General features: G+C 45.7%; 1 protein-coding gene across 4 annotated transcripts in view; it reads left to right on the top strand.

Annotated features, from left to right (window-relative positions):
- SLC44A2 (solute carrier family 44 member 2 (CTL2 blood group)) overlaps positions 1-24,038 on the top strand; it is a 314,434-nt gene that overhangs the window by 74,035 nt on the left and 216,361 nt on the right. The window contains exon 1 of one of the 4 annotated variants that reach the window (XM_069230394.1): positions 1,519-1,754. The exons of 2 other annotated variants lie outside the window; for them this stretch is intronic. In XM_069230394.1, coding sequence (XP_069086495.1) covers positions 1,559-1,754 — 196 coding nt within the window. In that variant the 5' untranslated portion in view covers positions 1,519-1,558. Of the gene's footprint in view, positions 1-1,518; positions 1,755-24,038 lie in introns of those variants that run through there. One more of the 4 variants, XM_069230391.1, reaches the window with a different exon arrangement.

The following is a 24,038-nucleotide window of genomic DNA, read 5'->3' as shown; positions in this document are numbered from 1 at the left end:
TAAATGCATATTAAACATGTACATGAATTAGGCATACACAGCAAAATAGTATCAAAGACTCCAAATTTGAATCACGAAAGAAGAAAGAGAGAGGGAGAGGGAGAAGAGCTATAGGGATAGAAAAGGGAATCAAGTGATAGCCCTGTGGAGAGACAGGTAATAGACATTAGTTACAGCGAATGTCAGATGAAATAAGTATATATAAGAAGAAAAACAGGAAATATATTGACTTTTTTTTAAAAGGAGGAGAAAAATCAATTTCCTTCGCAGTGCGTGAGAGATAGTTACTTAATGGCAACTATAGCTGATGACGTTTGAAGAAAGTTCCTGTTGAATCAAGCTTGTAGCTGTCAAGTCTATGATGATAATATACAGAATTCCACCACTGTCTGAGAGTAATGTTCTCCGAAGATTTCCAGTTAGAAGTAATAATAGAGATTGCAATAGAAAGCAAAAGATCCAACAATTTTCCAAGAGGCCTGAATGAACTCCAGATATCGTGTATGCCACCCAAAAGCAGTAATTCATATGACATCGGTAAGGAGATCTGAGCTATTGCTGAAATGTGAGACCATATTGAGGACCAAAAAGTAGATAGGGATGGGCAGGAATAAAACATGTGAAAGTCAGTACCCTGCTGAGTGTGGCAGCGCCAACAATTGTCATTTTGTGCAAGTTTGAGTTTGTAAAGGCATACAGGAGTGTAGAAAAGTCTATTACAAAACAAATATAGGGTCTGTATGAGGCTTGCAGTGCGTGCAGTGGAATGTACCTTATACCATATTCTATCCCATAAAGAAGTTGGCCAAACAACACCAAGATCTGATTCCCACAATGTCTCAATAGATGATAAGAGGGCAAGTTTTGAACTGACCATTGGGGCAGGAGTGATTCCAATAGCCCGGGCAATAGGTCAAGGAACAGAGCCGGCGTGGCGAGCTGAAACCACTGGCATAATATTGGGGGTGGTAGGTATGCTATGCAGTGTGGTGCCCGAGCTCCAAAGGGCCCTCTCAGCACAACCAGCACTGTGCACAGGTGGCGGCCTCCTGGCCGGAGAGCTTCTGTCTGGGTTCGGGTAAAGCTGCCCTCCCTCCATTTACGTTGCAGAGGGGTCCCCTCAAGTTTAGTTACGCCAGTGGCTGACACTCACCCATACCAAGAAAAATGAGACAAAGAAGAGATGAAAGCAAAGAACAAAGACATCAATGTGCAGAATGGCAGCAGCATGGAACAGTTTAAGGCCACAGAGAACTTGTACAGCGCTTGATTTAAACTGATGCTGTTTGGGGAGTGAGCAGTGCCCGGACTATAGTATCTGCAGGGTTACTGTGCAGTAAGACTACAAGTACCAGAGTGCACTACTCGTGCGTGCGCGAGGACACATGGAGTGCCTGCACCCAGCGGCCCGTTTTAGTTGCTCTTTCTACTGACTGGGTGTGTGGGCGGCGGAGGGCGTGCCGTGCAGGGAGGCCTCTCGTCTGCAGTGTGTTTTTCTCTGGTTATATCACTGCCTGTGGGAGTACCCGTCTGGGCTCATTGGAGGGCCTGCCACCACATGACCAGAAAGGAGGAAGAAGGCACTGGGGAATGCCTGCGGGCGGATTGGAGGGCTTCAGACCAACGGGCGAGGAGTGGGGAGGGAACTCGACCGGAGTTTGCTGGATTGCCGAGTGAAAGCAGGCTGGGGTCCAGGGTGCACCCTTCAGGCAGCATGGGGAGCACCGAGGACGAGAATTACTACGGCAAGCACGGTATGGCGTGGTTGGGGTCCCACGGTGGTGGGTATCGGTTTGTGCGATTAAAATGGGCACCCGTAGCGTGAGTTCATCTTTCACACCTTGTCCGCATTCTGCAAAAGGCTGGTCGACCACTAAACTAGGATTTCGCTTTGTGATCTAAAGGGTCCTGCCTGATTCTTCTCAGCAACATGCGCATTAACCCGCTGAGCACTCTTGCGGTATTTACGAGACCGAGCAGGGCGTTGCCGCTGCTTGCTTCTTTGAGTCTTTGGAGGGACAGAAGTGTGGTGGAGGGGGAGGCTGTGATGCATGAAAGGGGGCACCCAGAGAGTAACAGAGGTCCCCCGGAGTGCGGGGTGGGGCTGGGAGAAACTTAACCATACCGGAGGGGGTCTCCCCAGCCAATACTGATGTAAGTGTGGGGGCAACTTCAGGATATATTGCGAGGGAGGGGTGGATGTTGTCACGCCACTGGGAGCACAGCGTGTCTATATATCAAACACCAGCCATGAGCAGTGGTTGTCTCGCGGCGCTGCATGCTCCGCAGTTGGAGGGCGGCTTGGCTCAGAAGGGCTCTGCTGGGGTATTCATTTAGCGTGGCGTTGCTTGCTGCTTAGAGCCAACAGAGCTGTTTTCCTTGCACCTACATAGCGTGGATCTGCCCATCAAACAGCACCGCCCTCCCCTGTCTTGTCGATTTCAAGCAAAACAAACCATGCCCTAGAAATCTACCGCATCAAGCATTATCTGCTCATCACTGACCGCAGCTCAGCGCTCGCAACACCGCCGATGTCCAGGCATGACGAACATTGAACCCCCTAACTCAGCAGAACCAAGCCCTTATTTCCGTGGTCTTCTCAAATACTCACACGACCAAGCGTGGCCTTTTGCATGATTTAGCCCAAGCCATCATTTAACACAACAACGCTGAGCTCTGTCTCGGTCATCGTTCGTCCCATCCAGCACCGACCCACTCCCAGCCATCTCTCAACTCATCCAGCACCGACCCACTCCCAGCCATCTCTCAACTCATCCAGCACCGACCCACTCCCAGCCATCATTCAACTCATCCAGCACCGACCCACTCCCAGCCATCATTCAACTCATCCAGCACCGACCCACTCCCAGCCATCATTCAACTCATCCAGCACCGACCCACTCCCAGCCATCTTTCAACTCATCCAGCACCGACCCACTCCCAGCCATCTTTCAACTCATCCAGCACCGACCCACTCCAGCCATCTCTCAACTCATCCAGCACCGACCCACTCCCAGCCATCATTCAAACCATCCAGCACCGACCCACTCCCAGCCATCATTCAAACCATCCATCATTGACCCACTCCCAGCCATCATTCAAACCATCCATCATTGACCCACTCCCATTCATCATTCACGCCATCCAACACTGAACCACTGCTATCCATCATTCACCACAATAAACACTGAGCCACTACTGTCTATCATTAAACCTAACGCACCAGGCACTGTGCCATGTCCACCCATTATTCACTGCAAAAACAGCTAGGTGATGGGAGGAATGCTTGTTGTAATCTCAGTCACTGGCAATTGCTCGGCCTCATTCCAGACCATTAGTTTCGCCCACTGTGTCATTGAAAACATAGTTGTATCCTATGTAAATTACTCTTGGTCCTTCTCCAGTTGGAACAGTCTATCCCGAACTGCCAGGACAGATCACCTACAGATGGGAACAAAAGCAGTCCTGGACTGGTTTTGATCTACTTGTGTCTTATCGATCCGATACAGCTTGAGACCCTTGGCTGAGTGGGCATGCGGCCCACATCTAGGCGTACCCACACTTTAAGTGTCTGTTGGAAAAAAAAAAACATAGTTATGGAATCATTCACCGTATATCACTGAAACACACCTGTTGATCATTGAATCTAATGCACCAAACACTGAGGCCTGCCCATCCATGGTTCAACCTTACACCTATCGAGTTCTACAAGTCATTGAACTCATTGAAGTCCTTCATCCAGCCATCCTTAGACCTAACACCGTGCCATCAGTGTTCCACTTTGACCATCCAAAAGCCAAGTTTGACAGTCCAGTGTTGATATCTACTAATCCAGCAGTGAGGCATGTCCATGTATCTAGCGCTAAATCTAGACTGACCCACTGTGTGTTGGGCCTGTCCCTCGTCCATCTCTGAGCCCTCAACGTCTGCCATTAACCCCACCCAACATTGACCCTCACATTAAACCCACCCAAACATCTTCTCTTTCCAATTGTCAAACCAAACTGACACTGTGCCCTCTCTTTCCGTATTTGAATTCGCCCAACATAAAATTTAGCACAGGGCCTGCACGGCATCATCACATGAAAACAACACATGCCCTGCGCATCAATCGTAGTATCCAGTTAACAAGCTTTGTCCATCCATTGTTGAGCCCAAATGACATCTAGCCCTCCACATCAGTCTTTGGGCCCAACCCACTCATGATCCCTTATTGCTTGTCATTGAAACCAACCTGTCCATCCCTGTGCACTAACTGGTTATCACAGAGCATTTTTAAATTCGACGTCTCCTGTCCTTTTTTCATCCCACCCAATACTGAGCCCAGAACTCCCTTTGATAAACCCAACTCGCCTAACCCCAAGCTCTGCCTTTTCATCACTAAACCAGTTGGTCGCTGCATGTCGTTCAACTTGAACGGTGTGTGTGCTCCACTACTTGCTGTCGAGAAGCCCAAGTTTGGCATCTCAAGCAAGTGGATCATCACCCAACCGAGATACAAAAGGTCTGAGAGTGGACTGACAAAATTTGTAAGACCAGAGTAGTTCATCTGGCAGTGTGGGCGATTTTCAGTGCACTTCTAGAGGTGCCTTCTTTTGAGATTTGTGGTAGTCTGCTCTTGCTGGATGTTTCATAGGTTCTGAATGAACTGCACCAGCAGTACCGCTCTGCCGTCACACCAGTTGCTACTTTTTAGGTCTTGCTTAACACAGCACATGCGTTGTTGCTGCTGGACTTATTTTATATACAGTGGTCTCAGTACCCGCCCACAGTATACCATTGGTTGTTCTTGTTTTTGCTCTCAATTGCTAGCGTTCTATTCGTTGGCTCCCATAGGCTTCCCCTGCTAATAATTAGCTTGTAATGTGTTTGCTCGTCTTTTTATTTTTCATATTGTTTATAACCACCCATATATGTTGCCTTACATTGCCAAAACAAACGTTCGTTTTAATGCAGTCCGATTAAGCGTTGTGTTTGACCATCTTCCTGTCGCTATATCCAGGCCTAATTTTATATCCAGCTTTTTCCTCATTCTTTCACTGTATATGTACAGTGCTTTACCTGAGCAAACGCAAGCTTTCCTTTGAAAGCGTTTCCGGACAGTTAGTTTTCTTTCCCGGTTTTCGTGTTACTTTCTCCAATTGTATTGTTTCGAATTGCATTTTTAGATCTCACCTGTGACCGCGCACACGCCGTTGCTGTCAGATGTATTGTTTTGTATACGAGATACCACTACCATTGGTTGTTTTCACTTTCATTTGCTTGCGTTTTATTCGTTCCCTCCCGTATGCATCCATTGCCCATGATTGCTTGTTTATGTTAAGCACAGGTACTCCAAAAAGGAGGGGGTCCAAGCCACAGACTTCCTGTGTAAAATGCCTTTTCTGTTAGCGTGGGAGCTTTACCAGGGGACATGGACCCTAGTCCCCCAGAAGAGAATCACTAGTAGAGAAAGGTAAGGTCCCACTGAATGAATAATATAGTATCTGGTTAAACGTGCAGTTGATGAAATTCAAGAAAGGAGCTGCAAGGAGAGCCTGGAACGTTCAATGTCGTATTTTTATTTTGAAAGCACAGATAACTCCCAGTTGAAATGCAAGCAACATGGGTCCCACAAGGAAAATGAAAACTCAGCCAACACGTGTTTCGCCCCACAGGCATGTACGCCAGGGCTTTCTCAAGGCTGAAAAAGAAAAACGAAAGACGACTAAAGTAATAATTCGCTGGGGGTCGTGTAACTAGTGCTTTCAAAATAAAAATTCTACATTGAACATTCAAGGCTCTCCTTGCAGCTCCTTGAATTTCATCAACTGCACGTTTAACCAGATACTATATTATTCATTCAGTGGGACCTTAACATGATTGTTTATCCCTGCCTGTGTATTTTGGTTAACTCGTACAGAAAAAAAAATAAAAAATCAAGCATTGGTAAAGCCAATATTGCTGAGGAGGGCTACTGGCTTTGCCAATCTCTCTTAGCTATGCTGTAGAGCAGCCTGCCTGTTGTGCAGCTTGACTAAAAATTGCATATAAAAACACTGTAAAAGTTATCTAAAAAATGTTATGATGCGGGAAGATAAAAAAGTGCTTATAGCTCTTTCTGTTTATAACTTTTAGCCATGCTGCAGAGCAGTCACGCTGCTGTACAACATGGCTAAAAGACATAGGCCGGAGCATTTGGTCTCGCCTAGGTTTGTTCTACCAAAAGCTCCACCTTATTCTTGAATAATACTCCTATTTGCTGCTGCCACGAATCACTTACCCCGAGGGGGAAGCTCCCGAAGGGCAGATTCCTCTTTTACTATTAAATTAGCAAGAGGGGGTGAGTTTAGAGCTCAGTCTTTCGTTAGCACGGTTTAAAATGTCAGCAGTTCTAGCCACAAAGCGCTTCCGTTGTATATCTCGTTAACTGATACAAAAGGAGGAATCTGGAAAAGAAATAACTTCTCGTCCCCTACCCCACTCACCCTTTCTTTCTTTCTGAATGCTGTAAACCATGGGAAGTAGCTCTAATGTTCGAGTGAACGTTAACATTTTATAAATAGCTAACTGAGGGACAGTAATTGTAGCGACTTCCTCCAGCCTAATGAAAACACAAAAACACACTATCGGCAACGGCGCTACACCTACCAAACCAACCGTCTGTAAAACAAAAAATTAATAAAATACATTTGTGTGTGTGTTTTTTAGGGTACAGATTACCAGTACAAGAAAAAAACAGATGTGGGCTAATGGCCAGAGATGCCAGTCTTGGAAATGGTGATCCAAGGTTCCAGAGCCGGGTTTTGGATTAACATTCTGTGACTCGGTATAAATCACTTAATCGCTTAAAAAAAGAAAAAAACATGTGTGATGTAATCTGGTTCTCAGGTAATGCCTCTTATGCAAAGTTTGCGCTACATAAAACTGCAATGAAATAAGAGCCAACTCTGCAAGGACATAGGGCTCGACGCAGCACCCAAGAGTTTTGGGCCAGGGCTAGTAGTCGGGGCAGTTCTCCCTAATGAGGCAGGTTAAAATAATTCCTCCGCATGAGCTCTTGGGTAGCATACACGACTGCCAACTAGATGCCGATACTGACCAATACATTGATACTTGCGTTGCATCCACAAGGTGGTGTTAGTTCAGCATTCTGGTGGACAGATGGGCTTGAGAAAAGTAACCTGAAAAAGTAAAACGCTAGGGAACTGTTCATCAGTAAGGCGTGTTTGTCTTTTTTTCTTTGTAATATTTCTGTAATTCAGTCCAGTCAAGGAGGCTGTGCAGCAGCCCAAGCCAGAGCTTTTGTTGGCCTAGTATGAGCAGAGTGTGAGTCCAGGATGGAACTGCCAAATGTATTCTTGCTCCCAAATCTATAACATGAGGTGCTGAGGGCATCAAAGGGAGTGACCCATCGGCCCAGTCTGTCCTGTACAGGAGCTGGTTGTGGAGCCTTGCAGCACGCTCTCTGGGGCCTGTGTGGGGCAGCGACACCAACGAGGCAGCTGTGGGTCGATAATAGCAGGGATAGACCTGCTCCATTCCTCCGGGGTTTTTCTTTCCGTTTCTCCCTGTGTGGAACATCCTAATAGCGTTATAGCCCTTCATCCACGGGCTACGCAGTTGGTTAAATATCGTCACTCTATGCCCTGACCTGTGGCCTGGGCCTGCAACTCAGGTTTATGGGTTCTAACAAACGTCACAGCCCTCAGCAGCAGGTTATAACGCTATATTATCATTGAGTAACCTTTTTTTTAATTCCAGAATTAGATCCGCAATAAAAACACCGTTTTTCTTGCTGTAGTTACACCAGACACGTTTAGCTTCAGCACATAGCGCCGTAGAGCTATCTCAAGGAAGTAATAATGTATCCTGTCAGCCAGAATAGTAAAATAAGTTTCTTTTATTGAAAAGCACTATCTGACCAAGTAAAAGATTAGTACTTTGAGAAAGCTCTATGAACAAAGGCCACTCGCATTCAGATGCTCTAAATATGATCCCTATCCTGTCACTTTGAACATGTACGTCCAGAAGGACCAAGTCTGGATCATCCAATAACTTGCTTTTCTCTGTCCACCAACTGGTGATCCTTAAGTGCTGATTCCATAGTGACCTTTGCACTCCCCTGTTTTGTCTGGTGGACCAGCAGGCCCCATATAACACAAAACCTCTCACCCTCAAAATCTGCTTCAGTAGGCCGCTCCTGTGGCAGTAGAGAAATCCACTTCTCTGTCAAGACTTGGGTCCCTTCAAAAGAGAAGGGTTCACGCAACTGTAATAAACTGGATTCCTTGAGCAGTGTATTCGCTAATTAATCAGAAAAGATGCCAACCTGTGAAAGCTTCCTGATTTTTCTGCAGTGCAGCTCCCACCCCTTCCTTGGAGGAGTCTTCAGAGATAGTGTCCAGGTAGAGGAACACCTGCACTCCCTTCACCCACTGTGGAGCAGCGCCTCTCCCAGCACTATTGTCAGTCCAGGAGGTAGTGACATGGGGCCGAACAACAACAAATAATTTGGGTGGGTTATAATTTGCTCTTGTGTAATGACGCAAAATGAGATTTAAAAATAAGTCAAGATTACACGAGGAGCGTAACCCAGAATTACTTGCTTTTTCAAAATGCACCTTTGCATCAGAAAATAGACTGAGGATGCATTTAGCTCTTAATAAAAATAGCACTAACTGCAACAGAACACGAACAGCAGCAGCCACTCGCTAAATGTGTTGTTCCTGTGCTCCTGCGGCATCATTTGTGTGCCCCATTGCTTAGAATTAAGTGAACAGCCATTATCATATAATTTTTGGTGAATATGAGTATCTCTGATTTACTGAAATTACTCTCATAACGCCGGTGTAACAATGATTTCTCCCAGGTATACAAAATACATCCCTTCCTCCTTGAAATACAGGGACTTTCTAGGCACGAAAATACATCAAAATATCGAAATGTGCCTTTGGTATTTCCATTGACATTAGACAATTGTCTTCTCTTAACACTGCCAGAATCTGTGCCACAAAGAGCATCCTGGGTTTTACTTTTCTCTTGTAATTGTTGAGAGTCCCGCGGTCTAACATTCCCTCTCTGCCCTGGTAGGAGAGGGTGTTAGAAGATTTGAATAAGGTTCCACTCCCATGACCAGCATTAGAATCCCCTCGAGGCCTCCTCTGAAAGCTGGTCTTGTTGACGTCTGCTCTTATTTCTGCAAATACGCATTAGCCCGAGGCGAAGGACGGCTGCCCTCAGACTAGGCAGAGGCCCGAGAGAGAACCTGTCCGACAGGAGTGGCGTAAAAGAACCCTGCCATGACACCGGAAGTACCAGCAGCTAACACTGACGCGGAATTGACTTAGGTTCCTACATCAGAGCAAATACTGTAGTCGTGCCCGGGTTATATTGTGAAGAAGCCGTCAGGGGTAGAAAACAGAAACTCTTCATGGCAGTTTTCTTTTCTGTATTCGTCTACTGCTGTGTTAAATAATTAATCAGTAGAAGTTTATTTTGATCAAGTAGCTGTCTGGAAAAAAACGGGATATTTATACCACATTGCGTCTTTTCTAAACATACTTAGATTGTTGTAGGGCTTAATATATCAGCCTAGCCTGTTTCACGCTTCTCATAATTTTGGCAAAAAATTGTATTGTTTTTGCCTGCGCATCACGCTTCAGGCGCCGACTAAAGCGTCCGGTTCAGAATCTGGATTTCTGTTTTTCTGTATGATTTTTAGCTGCACATCCGTGTTTCTGACAGTTCATATTTTTGTGAAACGTTCATGAAACGATGGGAGTTCTCTGCCGTTGCCAGGAGGGGGGTTTGCAAGTAATCTCGGGTACCTCTCACGTTATTGAAGGGCTTCAAATTACATTAGCTGAAATGGAACTAACCACAAGTCTAGTAAAGCTGACTCACCAGACCCCCCCCCCCCCCCCTTTCAATCGCTCATAAACATGTACCCATCAGAGTGGGGCATGTTTTCTGACCTCTTGAGGATGAAGAATGAGTTGAGTTTAGATTATTGATCCGCAAAATGCATGCAGCTGGCACATTAGCCCACTGAGCTACCCCACCAGGATTCTAAGTTCTGGCAGGCAGGTTGGGAGCTCTCTCGAGCGAGTGATCAACCCGGTGAGCCTTCTCCTAAACAGCGGGAACTGGTTTTCTTCTGTCTCTATAAGGCTAACCTATTCGCAGATCTAGAGATAAGCTCCTAGGGTAGGGCTTCTGAAATAACAGTAGGGATGGACCTGTGCCTGTTCCCTGATATGTTTTGTTAGGGGCTGTGTAAAGCGGCCTGTCCAGTAGCCCAGATTTGGGGGTGGGGTGTGTATTAGCTTCAGATTTCCGACAATTACGCTGGCGCAAGGTGTTTAAGTACATCATTGGATAAGCTAGGCACACGAGTTAAGAGGCAGTGGAAAGGGACAGGAATGTGCATTGGTGGGTGTACTGAAAGAGAGCGCGTTATTTTGTGAAATAACCAACATTTTTGAAGTCTTTCCAAACAGAAAGGAAAAGTGTGTGTTCGTTTTTGTCTGTTTGTTAAAAAAAAAAAAAATCCTGGTATAATCTGACACACACCTCACCATACCCAACTGAAAGCGCCTGTACCCAACTATTTATCACAAAATACATTTATTTAGGAGGGTGGGGGTATAACCCCCATTGTTTTCCACTCTCCAACCAGTTAATTCAGTCAGAAGCCATGACAACTTTCCATGGACCTGGACCCCGGTCAGCACCGAAGACACCATCCACACGATGAACACCATCCATTCCGGATCACCAACCGACCCATGCCCCCACCACGTCTTCAACAAGGCCGACTCCGTCATCGCACCCCATCTCCGGGACATCATCAATTGCTCCTTCAACACCGCCACCTACCCGGAGAGCTGGAAGCATGCCGAACTCAGCGCCCTCCTGAAGAAACCATCAGCAGACCCCACCGACCTCAAGAACTACCACCCCATCTCGCTCCTCCCGTTTCCTGCCAAAGTCATCGAGAAGACCGTCAACAGACAGCTGGCCGCCTTCCTCGAGACTAATGGATCCCTCGACCACTCACAGTCCGGCTTCCGAGCCAACCACAGCACCGAGACCGCCCTCATCGCAGCCACTGACGACACCGAGCCCTGCTCGACAACTGGGAAACAGCGGCCCTCATCCTCCTGGACCTCTCCGCAGCGTTCGACACTGTCTGCCACCGCACCCTAGTGCAGCGCCTCAGCAACATCGGAATTCAAGAGAAGGCACTAGAGTGGATCATCTCGTTCCTCACCGGAAGAACCCAGAGAGTCCGCCTCCCCCCGTTCAGATCCGAGGCCACCGAAGTCATCTGCGGCGTACCACAAGGATCATCACTCAGCCCCACCCTCTTCAACGTCTACATGAGCCCCCTCGCAGCCATCGCACGCCATCACAGCCTCAACATCATCTCCTACGCCGACGACACCCAGCTGATCCTCTCCCTCACCAACGACCCAGCCACCGCCAGAACCAACCTGCACGAAGGGATGAAAGACGTAGCCGAGTGGATGATGAACAGCCGCCTGAAACTGAACTCAGACAAGACGGAAGTCCTCAACCTTGGATCATCACCCTCTGCCTGGGACGACTCCTGGTGGCCCCTGGCCCTGGGCAGCGCACCCAAACCAACGGACCACGCACGCAGCCTGGGCTTCATCCTGGACTCCTTCCTCTCGATGACCAGACAAGTCAATGCCGTCTCATCATCATGCTTCAACATCCTACGCATGCTCCGAAAGATCTTCCGATGGATCCCCACCGAAACCAGGAAGACGGTCACCCAGGCACTCGTCACCAGCCGACTGGACTACGGTAACACCCTCTACACCGGAACCACGGCCAAACTACAGAAAAGACTCCAACGCATCCAGAACGCCTCCGCACGCCTCATCCTTGACATCCCCCGACACAGCCACATCTCCGGACACCTGAGAGACTTGCACTGGGTCCCCGTCAGCAAGAGAATCACGTTCCGCCTCCTCACCCACGCACACAAGGCCCTCCACGACCTGGGCCCCAGGTACCTCAACAACCGCCTAACCACCTACACTCCCACCCGCCAGCTACGATCGACCAGCCACGCCCTCGCCGCCGTGCCACGCATTAGAAAAGCCACCATGGGAGGAAGATCCTTCTCCTACCTGGCAGCCAAGACTTGGAACTCCCTCCCCATCCACCTCCGTCTGACCCAAGACCACCTCTCCTTCAGGAAGCAACTCAAGACCTGGCTGTTTGAGCAGTAGCGGTCCCCCCTCCCCCAGCGCCTTGAGACCCTCCGGGTGAGTAGCGCGCTATACAAATTTCTTGATTGATTGATTGATTGATGGGTAACTGTGTGCCCACCGCTGAAGATTGAGGGGTGCTAGTTGAGAGGAGGAGCCTTCCATGGGGTGCTGAAAGGCTTGACTCTAGGGCTTGCTTGGTTGAACCCGGCCTTTACCGCCCATGTTTTGCGCTACGATGCTATCCTGCTCTGAAGAAGCCCCTGTGCTTTTAGCTTGGTGAAGGTCAGGTTTAGGATTTGCGCACGGGGCAGAGCACGGATCCCCGTTGTTTTGTTCCAGGGTTTCTGGGGCAAAGGCAGCAAGAGCATTTTATAGCAAGAGATCATCTGAGTGTGCAGCAGGGTTAGACAATCAACACTGCATGGTGGCACTTTACCCACGACAAGCAGAGAACACCCAGTTGCATGCCCAGCAAGAGGAACAACTGAGTATTTCAGCTTCGGCCCCAGAGCTTACTTCCACTTAAAGGAATAGCATGTAGGAAATCCAAATCTCCCAGGCTGCCAGCGCCCCCGAAGATTTTACATTGACAGCATATCCCACACAGATGATTTCTGCAGTCCTGCTCGCCTCTGGGAGATAATTTTATTGGGAAACGTGGGCGATTTCGAACTGGCCAGTCCTTCAAAATGGCCAAGAAGGCTGCGGGGCGACCAGTCACCTGTGGGTCGCAGAAGTGAGTAAAATGTTTTATGAATAGAGCTGCAAAGAGAGCACAGGGACCTATCGCCAAAGCAGTGCTGATCTCGGGCGTAAATTCCATTTTTGTCCTCTCACCCCCTACCATGTTTTAGGCTGTTTTTAAATATTTACGATGTTTTGCTTTTGTCCTAGTCCGTGTGCCAACTGAATTCTGCTTAGTGTGTCATTGTCACCTCAGTATGTCACGAAATACCGGTACTTCACAACAAAGTGAAGATGTCAGCCAAGAATCCCAGAGATCTATCATGCCTGTTCTCTGCCGAGTGTGTTTGGCGGTCTTTGTTGGCGAGGATTGCTGGGAACCATGTGATGGCCGCCTTTCATTTGTGTTGGGCACATTTAAAGTGTTCTAATTCAGTGTGTCCCTCGATCCTGATGCATACCACCTTTTCAGGATATCCACTTAAATACATTCAAAATCAAGCCACCAGAATGGAACTCATTTACATCGTGGGTAATTCTTAAACCCTGGCATGGATCGGTATTGCTTGACCTTTGTTCCACCCCTCCCCCCCATTGTGTTCTTTAGGATGTTAGTGTGCCGTGTATTTTGGTGGCTAGTGCTGTGAAAGCACCTTGATAGTCACCCTACCAGTCTTAACTGTGCGGTGTTGGCCGAAGCGCTTTTCCTTTCGATGTTGACCATTCCGTAGAAACGAGACCAAGTGTGCAAGTTTTTATCAGTTCTGTGCGTCAAGTTGAAAAACGATACTTTGTGCATTACGTTGATGTATAGTGAATGCAGTTGTGACAGTTCATTATTGCTTTCTTATGATACATCAATATCTGGTTTAACACGATGGTCCACGGACGAGTGACGTGTTGTATTGTCTAAGCTGCAGTGCATTAATGTTTAAGTCGTTAGTACTTTCTAAGCCCTTTCACGTTCTACAAAACACAGGAAGTGGGTGTTGGCTAACCGGATCAGCATTCTTCGATGAGGTCTCCAAGAGGGTTTTAAGCTGTCTGAGTCATCCCAGAGGCAGAGGCCAGGAGTGCAGAAGGGTGGAGTCACTCGGGTCTCATGAAAGCAGCACACCTGCGCATCTTTACCCAACCAGGAAGTGAAGCAGGCCACCTCAGTGACCGATCAGTGTATGGCAGGTGTACCTATATTTACGTTTTGCAGCCCTTCGTGCAGGGGTCATTTACACGGAAACACGTAGGGTCATTAGGGCGGTTACAGCTTGGGTGGTTACACGTACCATAGTGGAGGTTAAATGGAGACAGGATGTAGTAATCAGAGTGCCAACATTAAAAAAATATTGGTATATAGAGCGTGATAAAAATAAAACGAAGGTTATATTTTCAAATAATGTGTATTTACACTTTATCCAGGCTAAGTAATACCATTGAGGAGATCAGTGGTTGAAGTACGGTTAAAGGATTGAGGGCGGTCAAGGGACAGGTTTTGAATATGGTAAACTTAGTTTCACACTTTAAATTTATCTTGCATACTTTACTAAAGTGAAAGGGGGCCATAGCGGTATTAGCCTGCTCAAACCTTTGGATAGCCTCTTCAGACCGAAAAGGGCAGGCGTAACCCTAAGTGTGAGTATGTATCTGAGGAAAATGTATCCATTGTTCATAGGAGGCTAGCCTGAATGGCTTTCGGCACTACACCGAAAGAAGATGCTGAACTCCTTGATGACAGAAGCCTGTCTGTGATACACCAAACGCAATGGAAGCAAAGTTCAGATTGGCTAGAAATGCATACATAGTTTTGCTGATTCAACAGGAACTGAGTGATGCCCCCATCACACTTTCTTTCTCTCATTGACATGGGTACCCAGAATGCGTTAGATGCAGTCATTGTTCCTACAGAGGTTAAACAGGCAATTCAAGATTTGACCAGGAATAAAACTCTGGACCTTGACGGCCTGTCTATAGAGTATTACAGTACATTTGCCTATTTTCTTGCCCCTTGCTTAGCCGCAATGTACAGCAAGGTCCTCCAGCTGAGTGAGCTGCCATCCACGCTTTGGGAGTCACTACTCGCCTCTATTCCTAAACCCGACGAGAACCTGCTGATGTGACATCTTATCGTCCTATCGCTATCTTAGGGTCAGACTGCAAGATCCTGGGAAAAATATTATCTGCAAGATGTGCTCAAATCCTACCAGACCTTAACCACCCAGATCAAAACGAGTTTGTGCCTGGATGCAGCACCTCTCACAGCCTTCAAAGGCTTTTCCACCTTCAGGACTAGGTGTGCAATCAATTTCCTTTCTCGGTGTGCCTGGTGCTGGATCTGGAAAAAAACCTTTGACTCCCTCTATTGGCCCTATCTCTTCGGTGTCCTCAGACTAATGGGCATAGGCCCTCACCTCCTCGTTTACACAAGACTATTGTACACTAAGCCACTCCAGTGAGTTGGTCTGGCACTCCATATTCTGGAGGTGTTCTCAATAGGTCAAGGCACATAGCAGGGGTGTCCACCTCTCAACATTACTTTTTGCGATGGCCATGGAAACTTTGGCTATCCAGCTCTGTACAGATAGTGATCAATGAGATATTCCTCTTACAGACAGGATGCATTCTGTGTCACTTTATGCAGATGATCTCCTTCTGTTCCTGCAAGATGCCCGGGCGAGCCCTGCTCTATTCATGCCACGCTGCAATCCTTCACCAGGGTGTCAGGACTCTAGGTCATCTGGAGCAAATCCTTCATGTACCCACTGCATGACACTCTTACTCCCTGAGAGACCATCATAGACGAAGACCCCCTCGCCTGATGAGGCTCTGCGATACGTTACCTGGGCATACGCCTGTGTCATATTCCGGAGGAATCTCTTCAAGGGCAACCTGCAGCCGATGCTGACCTTGCTTAGATCCTTAGTATCCTTTCGGATAAAACTATCATTGGCTACTATGGGACAGATTGCATTATTGAAGATGGTTTCCTGCCCCCTTCTGTACTATTTCACCTATCTTCCTGTGATTTTTTTTTTTTTTTTTCTTACCCGACATCCCCCCCAATATTGGAAAAAAAAAAAAACTAGATTCTTTGCTTATTGAAATGATTTGGGGTAGGGGACGCCGCAGGATCACCCTGCTGAGGCTGCAGTTGCCACCAGATGAGGGGGGGTTGGGTGCTCCCTTTTTTTAAATTATTTTTTCAAACACCCCAGCTACAGTGCGTCGTCAGGTGGTTAGCGAGTCAAAACCTCAGCAAAACTTGTCATTACTCCTCCACCCTGCCTCACCCGCCCCCTCACTCCACCTGTTTAGGATCCTCCTCCTCCCTGGATAGTTACCTAACCCATCTTGCTCCCTGCAGGTACTTATTCCCTATAAGTACCTTTGTAGGCTCGTCGCTGCTATGAGGCATGGTCTTCTGTACACACCTGCATTCCCCCCTGGTGGGCCTTTCCTGCTATCGAGACTCCTACTCTGCCAGGATCTTGCGTGCCTGGTTGAATTATTCAATCACCCCGGCTGGAGATTTGTTTTCAGACGGTCACCACCTTCCTTTTCCCAGCTTCAGACCGACTTTGACCTCCCAGTCGGTCAATTCCTCACTTGTTGCTAACTTCACAACACTTGCTACAGACTCTGTAGAACTAGAGATGAAGAACCACCCACTTATAATGTGTTAAAAACCGTACCCTCCATGGGTAACAGGCGTCGCTTAATTACATGGCCTTATAGAGCGCTCAGTGACACTTCATTGGGCCACCTCCGCACTAAATGGGAGGATGAAGTGGGGAGGGTATTCAAAGACAATGGGTGAAGTAGGACTCTAACCTTCCGGCACACTGTCTCCAGGAATGTGAGATTTCCAAATATACAGTTTCACATTTTACATTGTGCTTATTTAACCCCGACTCAACTTAACAAATACTTCCCCACAGCAAACCTAGCCAGCCCTTGCTGTGGGTCAGAAGAAGCAGATCTCAGTCTCATGCTGTGGCCATGCCCTGCTATCTGCACCTTCTGCCAAAATGTGCCCACCATCTCACTGATCTCCGTTCCTGGGAGGCCTGCGCCATTGGCATTTTCTGACAAAGGAAACGTCCTGTTGTCTTCACTCGTTTTGCTAGTCGGGCTTTGCTCCTAGCTAAAGGCACTCATGAATTACACTGGGAGGCGCCCACCGCCTCGCCTACGGAAGCATGGCACGGAGCAGCGCAATGGGGAACTGCAGAAGGCATTGCTCTTTGTTACGAGGAGCACCAACGCATCTGCAGACGTCCCATTCATCCTGCATGGGACTCGGTGCTCTCTGTTTCTACGCAGTCGACCAAGCTCCAGACTCTGCCCCGCGAGCCCCTTCTCCATAGCACATCTGTACACCTGCCTGACCCCCTGCGGAGGTGGCGTCCCATCTTGCCTCTTCTGCATAGAACCCCGCTGATATATTATTCATTCGATTCAGGTTAACACATTTCCTACCCTGTACGGCTCCCTGTCTTTTCCCCTCTTATCCCTGCCACCTACAATGGCATTCATGTCTGCGGTGATGCTTCCAACCCCTCCCCATCCCTTGTTTATCCTTGGTTTCTTAATACTGTATGTTATCTTATGATTTTTGTTACGGGGGTCTCATTGCTAATTATATTCAATATATCACCTGTTGATTCTAAGACTGGAAGTTCTGTAATTAACCATCTTTAGCCATGATATATTGTGTTGTTAATCTAAAATTGTCTCATATTTGCTGTAAATCCGAACAAAAAACATTAAGAAATGCATACATAGTACGTCCAGTGTGTTTAGTAAAGATATAAATGGTTCTGCTTTGAGTATTGTGTAAAGAGAGGGTGTGGAAGGTTTAGTAATCAAATCCAGGATTGCAGAGTATTAGCAGACTTGATATACTAGCATACTGGTTTCAAGTTGCTATTCTATGTAGATTTGGGATGTACACTAAGTAAATTGGGGTGCACGTCTGATTCCTCATCCTTCCTGGAATGGGCCTGTACAATGCTGAATGATTTACTCCCCACTTCAGGGAGCTGGAAGTTCAATGCTATTTAAGGGATTAAAGAACCTCCGTTTTGTTGAATTTAAATTGGTAAGAAAACGTAATTTTAAACCGTGTGTATTTAGTTTATGAATCTTTTCTTACTTGATGGAAATGTAGGCATACAAATATTTTTACCATAAAACCCATGTGGAAACCAAATGTTAACATCAGTAGGGTGCCTTCTTGAAGTATTATGTTGATCTGGATACATTTCTAGGGCGCTGAGGTTAGATGCTTGCAGAGAATCCTGTGTTTCCTTTACTCCCTATGTTTCTGTTGGGAGTATTTAACTAATGTCCTTGAATAGAATGGTCATCTGGTAGGCTAGATCTCCTAATGGACAGGTCATGGAGACCAGACTTAAGGTTAAAGGAAGAAGTGGGTTGATGTATGGGAAGGAATTTGGTCACATCAGGCAGGTTGCTCTTGGCCCCTCAACCATCAAAGTCTACCAACCATGTGTGGAGCGGTCAAAATTAACTGATTCCCCCTTTATATTACATTAGAGGAGTGTCCATGTGGGATATTCAGTCAGTTCTGCTAGAGACCGGCCGGTTACTTCACATGTTCCCCATATTCTACCCCCATATATGCCATATAGAGGAGAGACTAATAGTTTATATACTGTAGGTCTTGTCACACTAAATTAGTTTAGAACGTGTGTAGCAACGTTGATTGTTGTATTGGGAGTAGCTAATGTTGCAAAAGAAGGCAAAATGAAGGACTCCAGCATGCTGCATATTGGCACATATGCTTACTACATGTCCTAGCCATACATGCTGGTAGCTAAGTTGTGCCATCATGGGAAGTGAGGCAGTTGCATTTATCAGCCAGACTTACTGCAGCTTTTGGCCTGACTCTGACTGGGGAAGATGCAGCCCATCCTTTAGGGTGCTGCTTCTTTCATGTTTTTATGTTTCCTCTCCCCCAGATGTGCAGAGGAGGATGCAGTTCTACATATCATTATACAAGAGCTGCATGAGCACACGTCTTTCATCATAGTGACCTGTTGTGGCAGCAGTAGCCTGAGAATTTGTAGTGTGTGCGTGCGATCGGCCTAGAAGTCATATGCATGTGTTGTCGCCTTGTCAGGAACTGAGTCAGAGCTATGCTTTTGTAGCAACATTTCACATATGTATGGTGTTTACTTGATACAGGCACACTTTTGTAAATGAAGGTAGCTAATGGTGACGGATCTGAGCATAACAATTTAGTGTAATTTAAGTGTTTTGCATGGCCTTACTAAGAGGTCACTTGTAGCAAATGGGGTTATAGGTCACAGGTCAGAGGCCGATGACCAAACGCATAAGAAATAATGGTGCCCGCGTGACAATGCAATGTTCACCCGCTGATAAGCTGAGTTAATAGATAGCTGTAGACTAATACTACCACCCAATTGGGAAAATATGTTCCTAAATTGTGCCTTCAAGCCACCTTTACCAGAATAGCGGTTTACATGCTGCCTGACTCACTGCAGACAGATCATGACGCCTATGAAACAGAGGTTTGTTAATTCTAATCACACACTGATCAGGATAACCCTGGTTTGAATGACGGGCCCACCAAAGAAAATCAAGGGAGGTAAGGTGCTGGCAAAGAGTATGACAAACTAAAAGTGCAGAAGGACTGCGCGGAAAGCAACAGCAAACCGAAGGTTTACGGAAGAAAACATTAAAAAAAACAAGCTACACGACTAAATAAAGGAATTACTGGACAACAAATCCACAGAAAAGGTTATCTTTCCTTGAAACGTAAACTAAATACGATTTTCACCTCAGCCTGAATTTACACAGATATAGAGAAATGGGCTGATCGCAGCAGGACACTAAACAAATGCCTGGTAGGACGAGATAGAATATGCATCTCAGACAATATTGCAGCAGGGGTACTAAGGGAACTTGAAGACATTCCATCACCTGGAGGAGGACTTTGGTGTGGCTAGGGTTCAAGTCTTGAGTGCCTGGATCTGACATATTGTCTCATAAGGGCTCGAAGAAAGACTACAAAATAATGAACAACTCGACGATGCACAGCATTATTGAAGGATGATGGGAACACACAGGTTTATTATCAGCAATCTATCACACTATGATGGACGAACGCTGTTCCACAAAGAATGGTGCGACGTTGGAGGTATGACTAGGATTGGAAGATTGACTGTGAACGATAGGGTTATGTAAGGAAACAAGCTAACCGGAACGGTAACACTAAACATAACCCTATTCAAAGTGCTTCAGGGGGTGGGGCTGACAGCCTGACAAAGTACGCAGAGCATGGTTATCAACATATCAGATACTGGAGATCCAAACAAGCATTGGCAACGCCAAGAGGTTTCACCAATGTGAGATCTATTGGCTTTGTCAATTGTTTTAGCCATATTGTATAGCAGAGCAGTTACCAGTTGAGCATGGTTGAAAGTTTATTAAAAAAAAAAAAAAAAAGCTATGATGCAGTCAACGCTGGCTGGGTCATACAGCTTTTTTTCTTTACTTTCAGCCATGTTGCAACATGGCTAAGAAATGTTGGCAAAGCCAATAGATCTCACGTAGGCGAGACCTATTGGCGTTGCCAATGCTTGTTGTTAAACTGAAGTTGTTAAGGTTGATTATATATTTGTTTTGTACTAAATCCTCTGTAATGATGAAAGACCAAGTTCATTTCTTGTATGTTGTGTCCCTCTGTAATAGTGAATGCATTTTGCCCATGTACGAGCATGCCCATAACACTATTGTAGTGCTAAAACCTGACGGCCACAACCTCGTTGCTTGTCGCGTGGGATTCCTGGACTCTAGGCTTTTCTCAATCCAGTGAGATCAGTGGCACACACCCCTGATTTTTATTTTGCATAGATGTGATTGTGTACTCTAATACAATTTTAGACGCATAGTCTTCAGTCAGAGAACCTTATCAAAACTGTACACGTGTTTGTGATCCCATTATGGTTAGAGTTATATCAGGGACTGTTGCTTCACCTAAAGACTGATGTAGGCCACTCTGCTTGCTAGACCCCATAGGGTAAAACTATGCGTTTGCTCAGTTGTTCATCTAGATCCTGTATCCCTTTACAATTACTAGTACAACTGATTTCCAGATTTTAAAGATGCCTGTATACCTATTTGACTAGGCATATGCTTACGGCCATATGTTACATTACAGCTGCAGACCAAATTAGCCATTTGGAGGAGGAGGGGAGGGGGTGTTAGATTAATTGGAAAAGATGGAAAGCATGCTGCTTCATACGGAACACCTTCTGGCACTGCTACCTTGTTGTTTTTGTATTTCAATACGCTTTGATATTAAAAGGTATCGCAGAGTGATTCTACTTATAAATGTTTCTAAAGAAGAAAGCTATCTGTGATGTAATCTGAATTTGCTTAAAAATGAGTTAGAACATTTTCATCATCATCAAATACTTTATTCGGTTCATATAAAACCATAAAAGACATCAAATATATACATACAAATTTCTCACATATATATATATATATATATAATAAATAGCAATATTAATAAACATTTCAGATACCAAAAGCAGCATACAGGGAGTGCAGAATTATTAGGCAAATGAGTATTTTGACCACATCATCCTCTTTATGCATGTTGTCTTACTCCAAGCTGTATAGGCTCGAAAGCCTACTACCAATTAAGCATATTAGGTGATGTGCATCTCTGTAATGAGAAGGGGTGTGGTCTAATGACATCAACACCCTATATCAGGTGTGCATAATTATTAGGCAACTTCCTTTCCTTTGGCAAAATGGGTCAAAAGAAGGACTTGACAGGCTCAGAAAAGTCAAAAATAGTGAGATATCTTGCAGAGGGATGCAGCACTCTTAAAATTGCAAAGCTTCTGAAGCGTGATCATCGAACAATCAAGCGTTTCATTCAAAATAGTCAACAGGGTCGCAAGAAGCGTGTGGAAAAACCAAGGCGCAAATTAACTGCCCATGAACTGAGAAAAGTCAAGCGTGCAGCTGCCACGATGCCACTTGCCACCAGTTTGGCCATATTTCAGAGCTGCAACATCACTGGAGTGCCCAAAAGCACAAGGTGTGCAATACTCAGAGACATGGCCAAGGTAAGAAAGGCTGAAAGATGACCACCACTGAACAAGACACACAAGCTGAAACGTCAAGACTGGGCCAAGAAATATCTCAAGACTGATTTTCCTAAGGTTTTATGGACTGATGAAATGAGAGTGAGTCTTGATGGGCCAGATGGATGGGCCCGTGGCTGGATTGGTAAAGGGCAGAGAGCTCCAGTCCGACTCAGACGCCAGCAAGGTGGAGGTGGAGTACTGGTCTGGGCTGGTATCATCAAAGATGAGCTTGTGGGGCCTTTTCGGGTTGAGGATGGAGTCAAGCTCAACTCCCAGTCCTACTGCCAGTTCCTGGAAGACACCTTCTTCAAGCAGTGGTACAGGAAGAAGTCTGCATCCTTCAAGAAAAACATGATTTTCATGCAGGACAATGCTCCATCACACGCGTCCAAGTACTCCACAGCGTGGCTGGCAAGAAAGGGTATAAAAGAAGGAAATCCAATGACATGGCCTCCTTGTTCACCTGATCTGAACCCCATTGAGAACCTGTGGTCCATCATCAAATGTGAGATTTACAAGGAGGGAAAACAGTACACCTCTCTGAACAGTGTCTGGGAGGCTGTGGTTGCTGCTGCACGCAATGTTGATGGTGAACAGATCAAAACACTGACAGAATCCATGGATGGCAGGCTTTTGAGTGTCCTTGCAAAGAAAGGTGGCTATATTGGTCACTGATTTGTTTTTGTTTTGTTTTTGAATGTCAGAAATGTATATTTGTGAATGTTGAGATGTTATATTGGTTTCACTGGTAATAATAAATAATTGAAATGGGTATATATTTTTTTTTGTTAAGTTGCCTAATAATTATGCACAGTAATAGTCACCTGCACACACAGATATCCCCCTAACATAACTAAAAACAAACTAAAAACTACTTCCAAAAATTTCAGCTTTGATATTAATGAGTTTTTTGGGTTCATTGAGAACATGGTTGTTGTTCAATAATAAAATTAATCCTCAAAAATACAACTTGCCTAATAATTCTGCACTCCCTGTATGTGTGTATATATATATATATATAATTTAACACAGCCTGTATTGTCTCTTCAGCTCCCAGATTATATAGATGAGAGAAAGCACGATAGTTAGACCTAATGCCCTTGGCTAAAAAAATAGGGCGTAAAAACCTTTTTCTTGGAGCAGCATACAAAGTGCAACGTTCTTTAAGGGGTTTTTCCATCACAACCACATGGCAGGAGTTCCTTAAACCATGTACCACCAGTAGGGAATGTTACAAAATTATATAATATGTTCAAACGTAACCTGGTAAGTAAAAACCTGTGCCGCTCAGAACTAATAGTAGTCAAATATAGCATAGGGTGTGGTTTCTGTAGCGGCGTCCTCTCTTGATTTCCAGCTGTAGCTATATTTGAATTTGAAATGTGAATTGAATGCCAGTATATCTCCTTGATCCTTTTGATGTCCGTCTCACCAAAAGATCCAGGGTGAGGAAGAACTCCAGAGACGGAGAACAATCGAATGAACATATCTGAGCCAGGGTATGTCCATCGATTGTGATAGTGAAAGACAGTCCTGGATTACCATTCTACACAAGTGAGCTTCTGGATTTACCCAGATTTTTAGCCATAACAATACGGGCTGAAGCTTTATGTAATCAGATATGTCCCTCAGACCCACTTCTTCATGACAAAACTTCACTGAGGTCGATTGTGGGACTGCTAATAGCCTCCTTAAAAACTTGTTTTCACCCACCTGAAGACTTGAACAATCAGCGTGGCCCCAAACTCCTGCTCTAAAAGTCGCAATAGAAAGGCATTTACTTATAAAAACAGTCAGCATCTTTTTGACCGGTTTATGCCCCAGTTTTTTTTTTAGAAAATCTAAAAAGAGCATTTATGGCTCTTTGAAATTGTGTTACGCGTACATTCACAAAAAAATTTCAGTTAAAATCTACATCAATGGGAACCCCCAGGTAGGTAAAATCTGGGACCTTAAGTATTTCTACCCCTTCCAAGATTAA

The sequence above is a fragment of the Pleurodeles waltl genome, chromosome 4_2, assembly GCF_031143425.1.
Source record: "Pleurodeles waltl isolate 20211129_DDA chromosome 4_2, aPleWal1.hap1.20221129, whole genome shotgun sequence".
Lineage (NCBI taxonomy): Eukaryota > Metazoa > Chordata > Amphibia > Caudata > Salamandridae > Pleurodeles > Pleurodeles waltl.
Note: the sequence above shows the minus strand (reverse complement) of the source record. Positions and strands in the feature narration are given on the sequence as shown.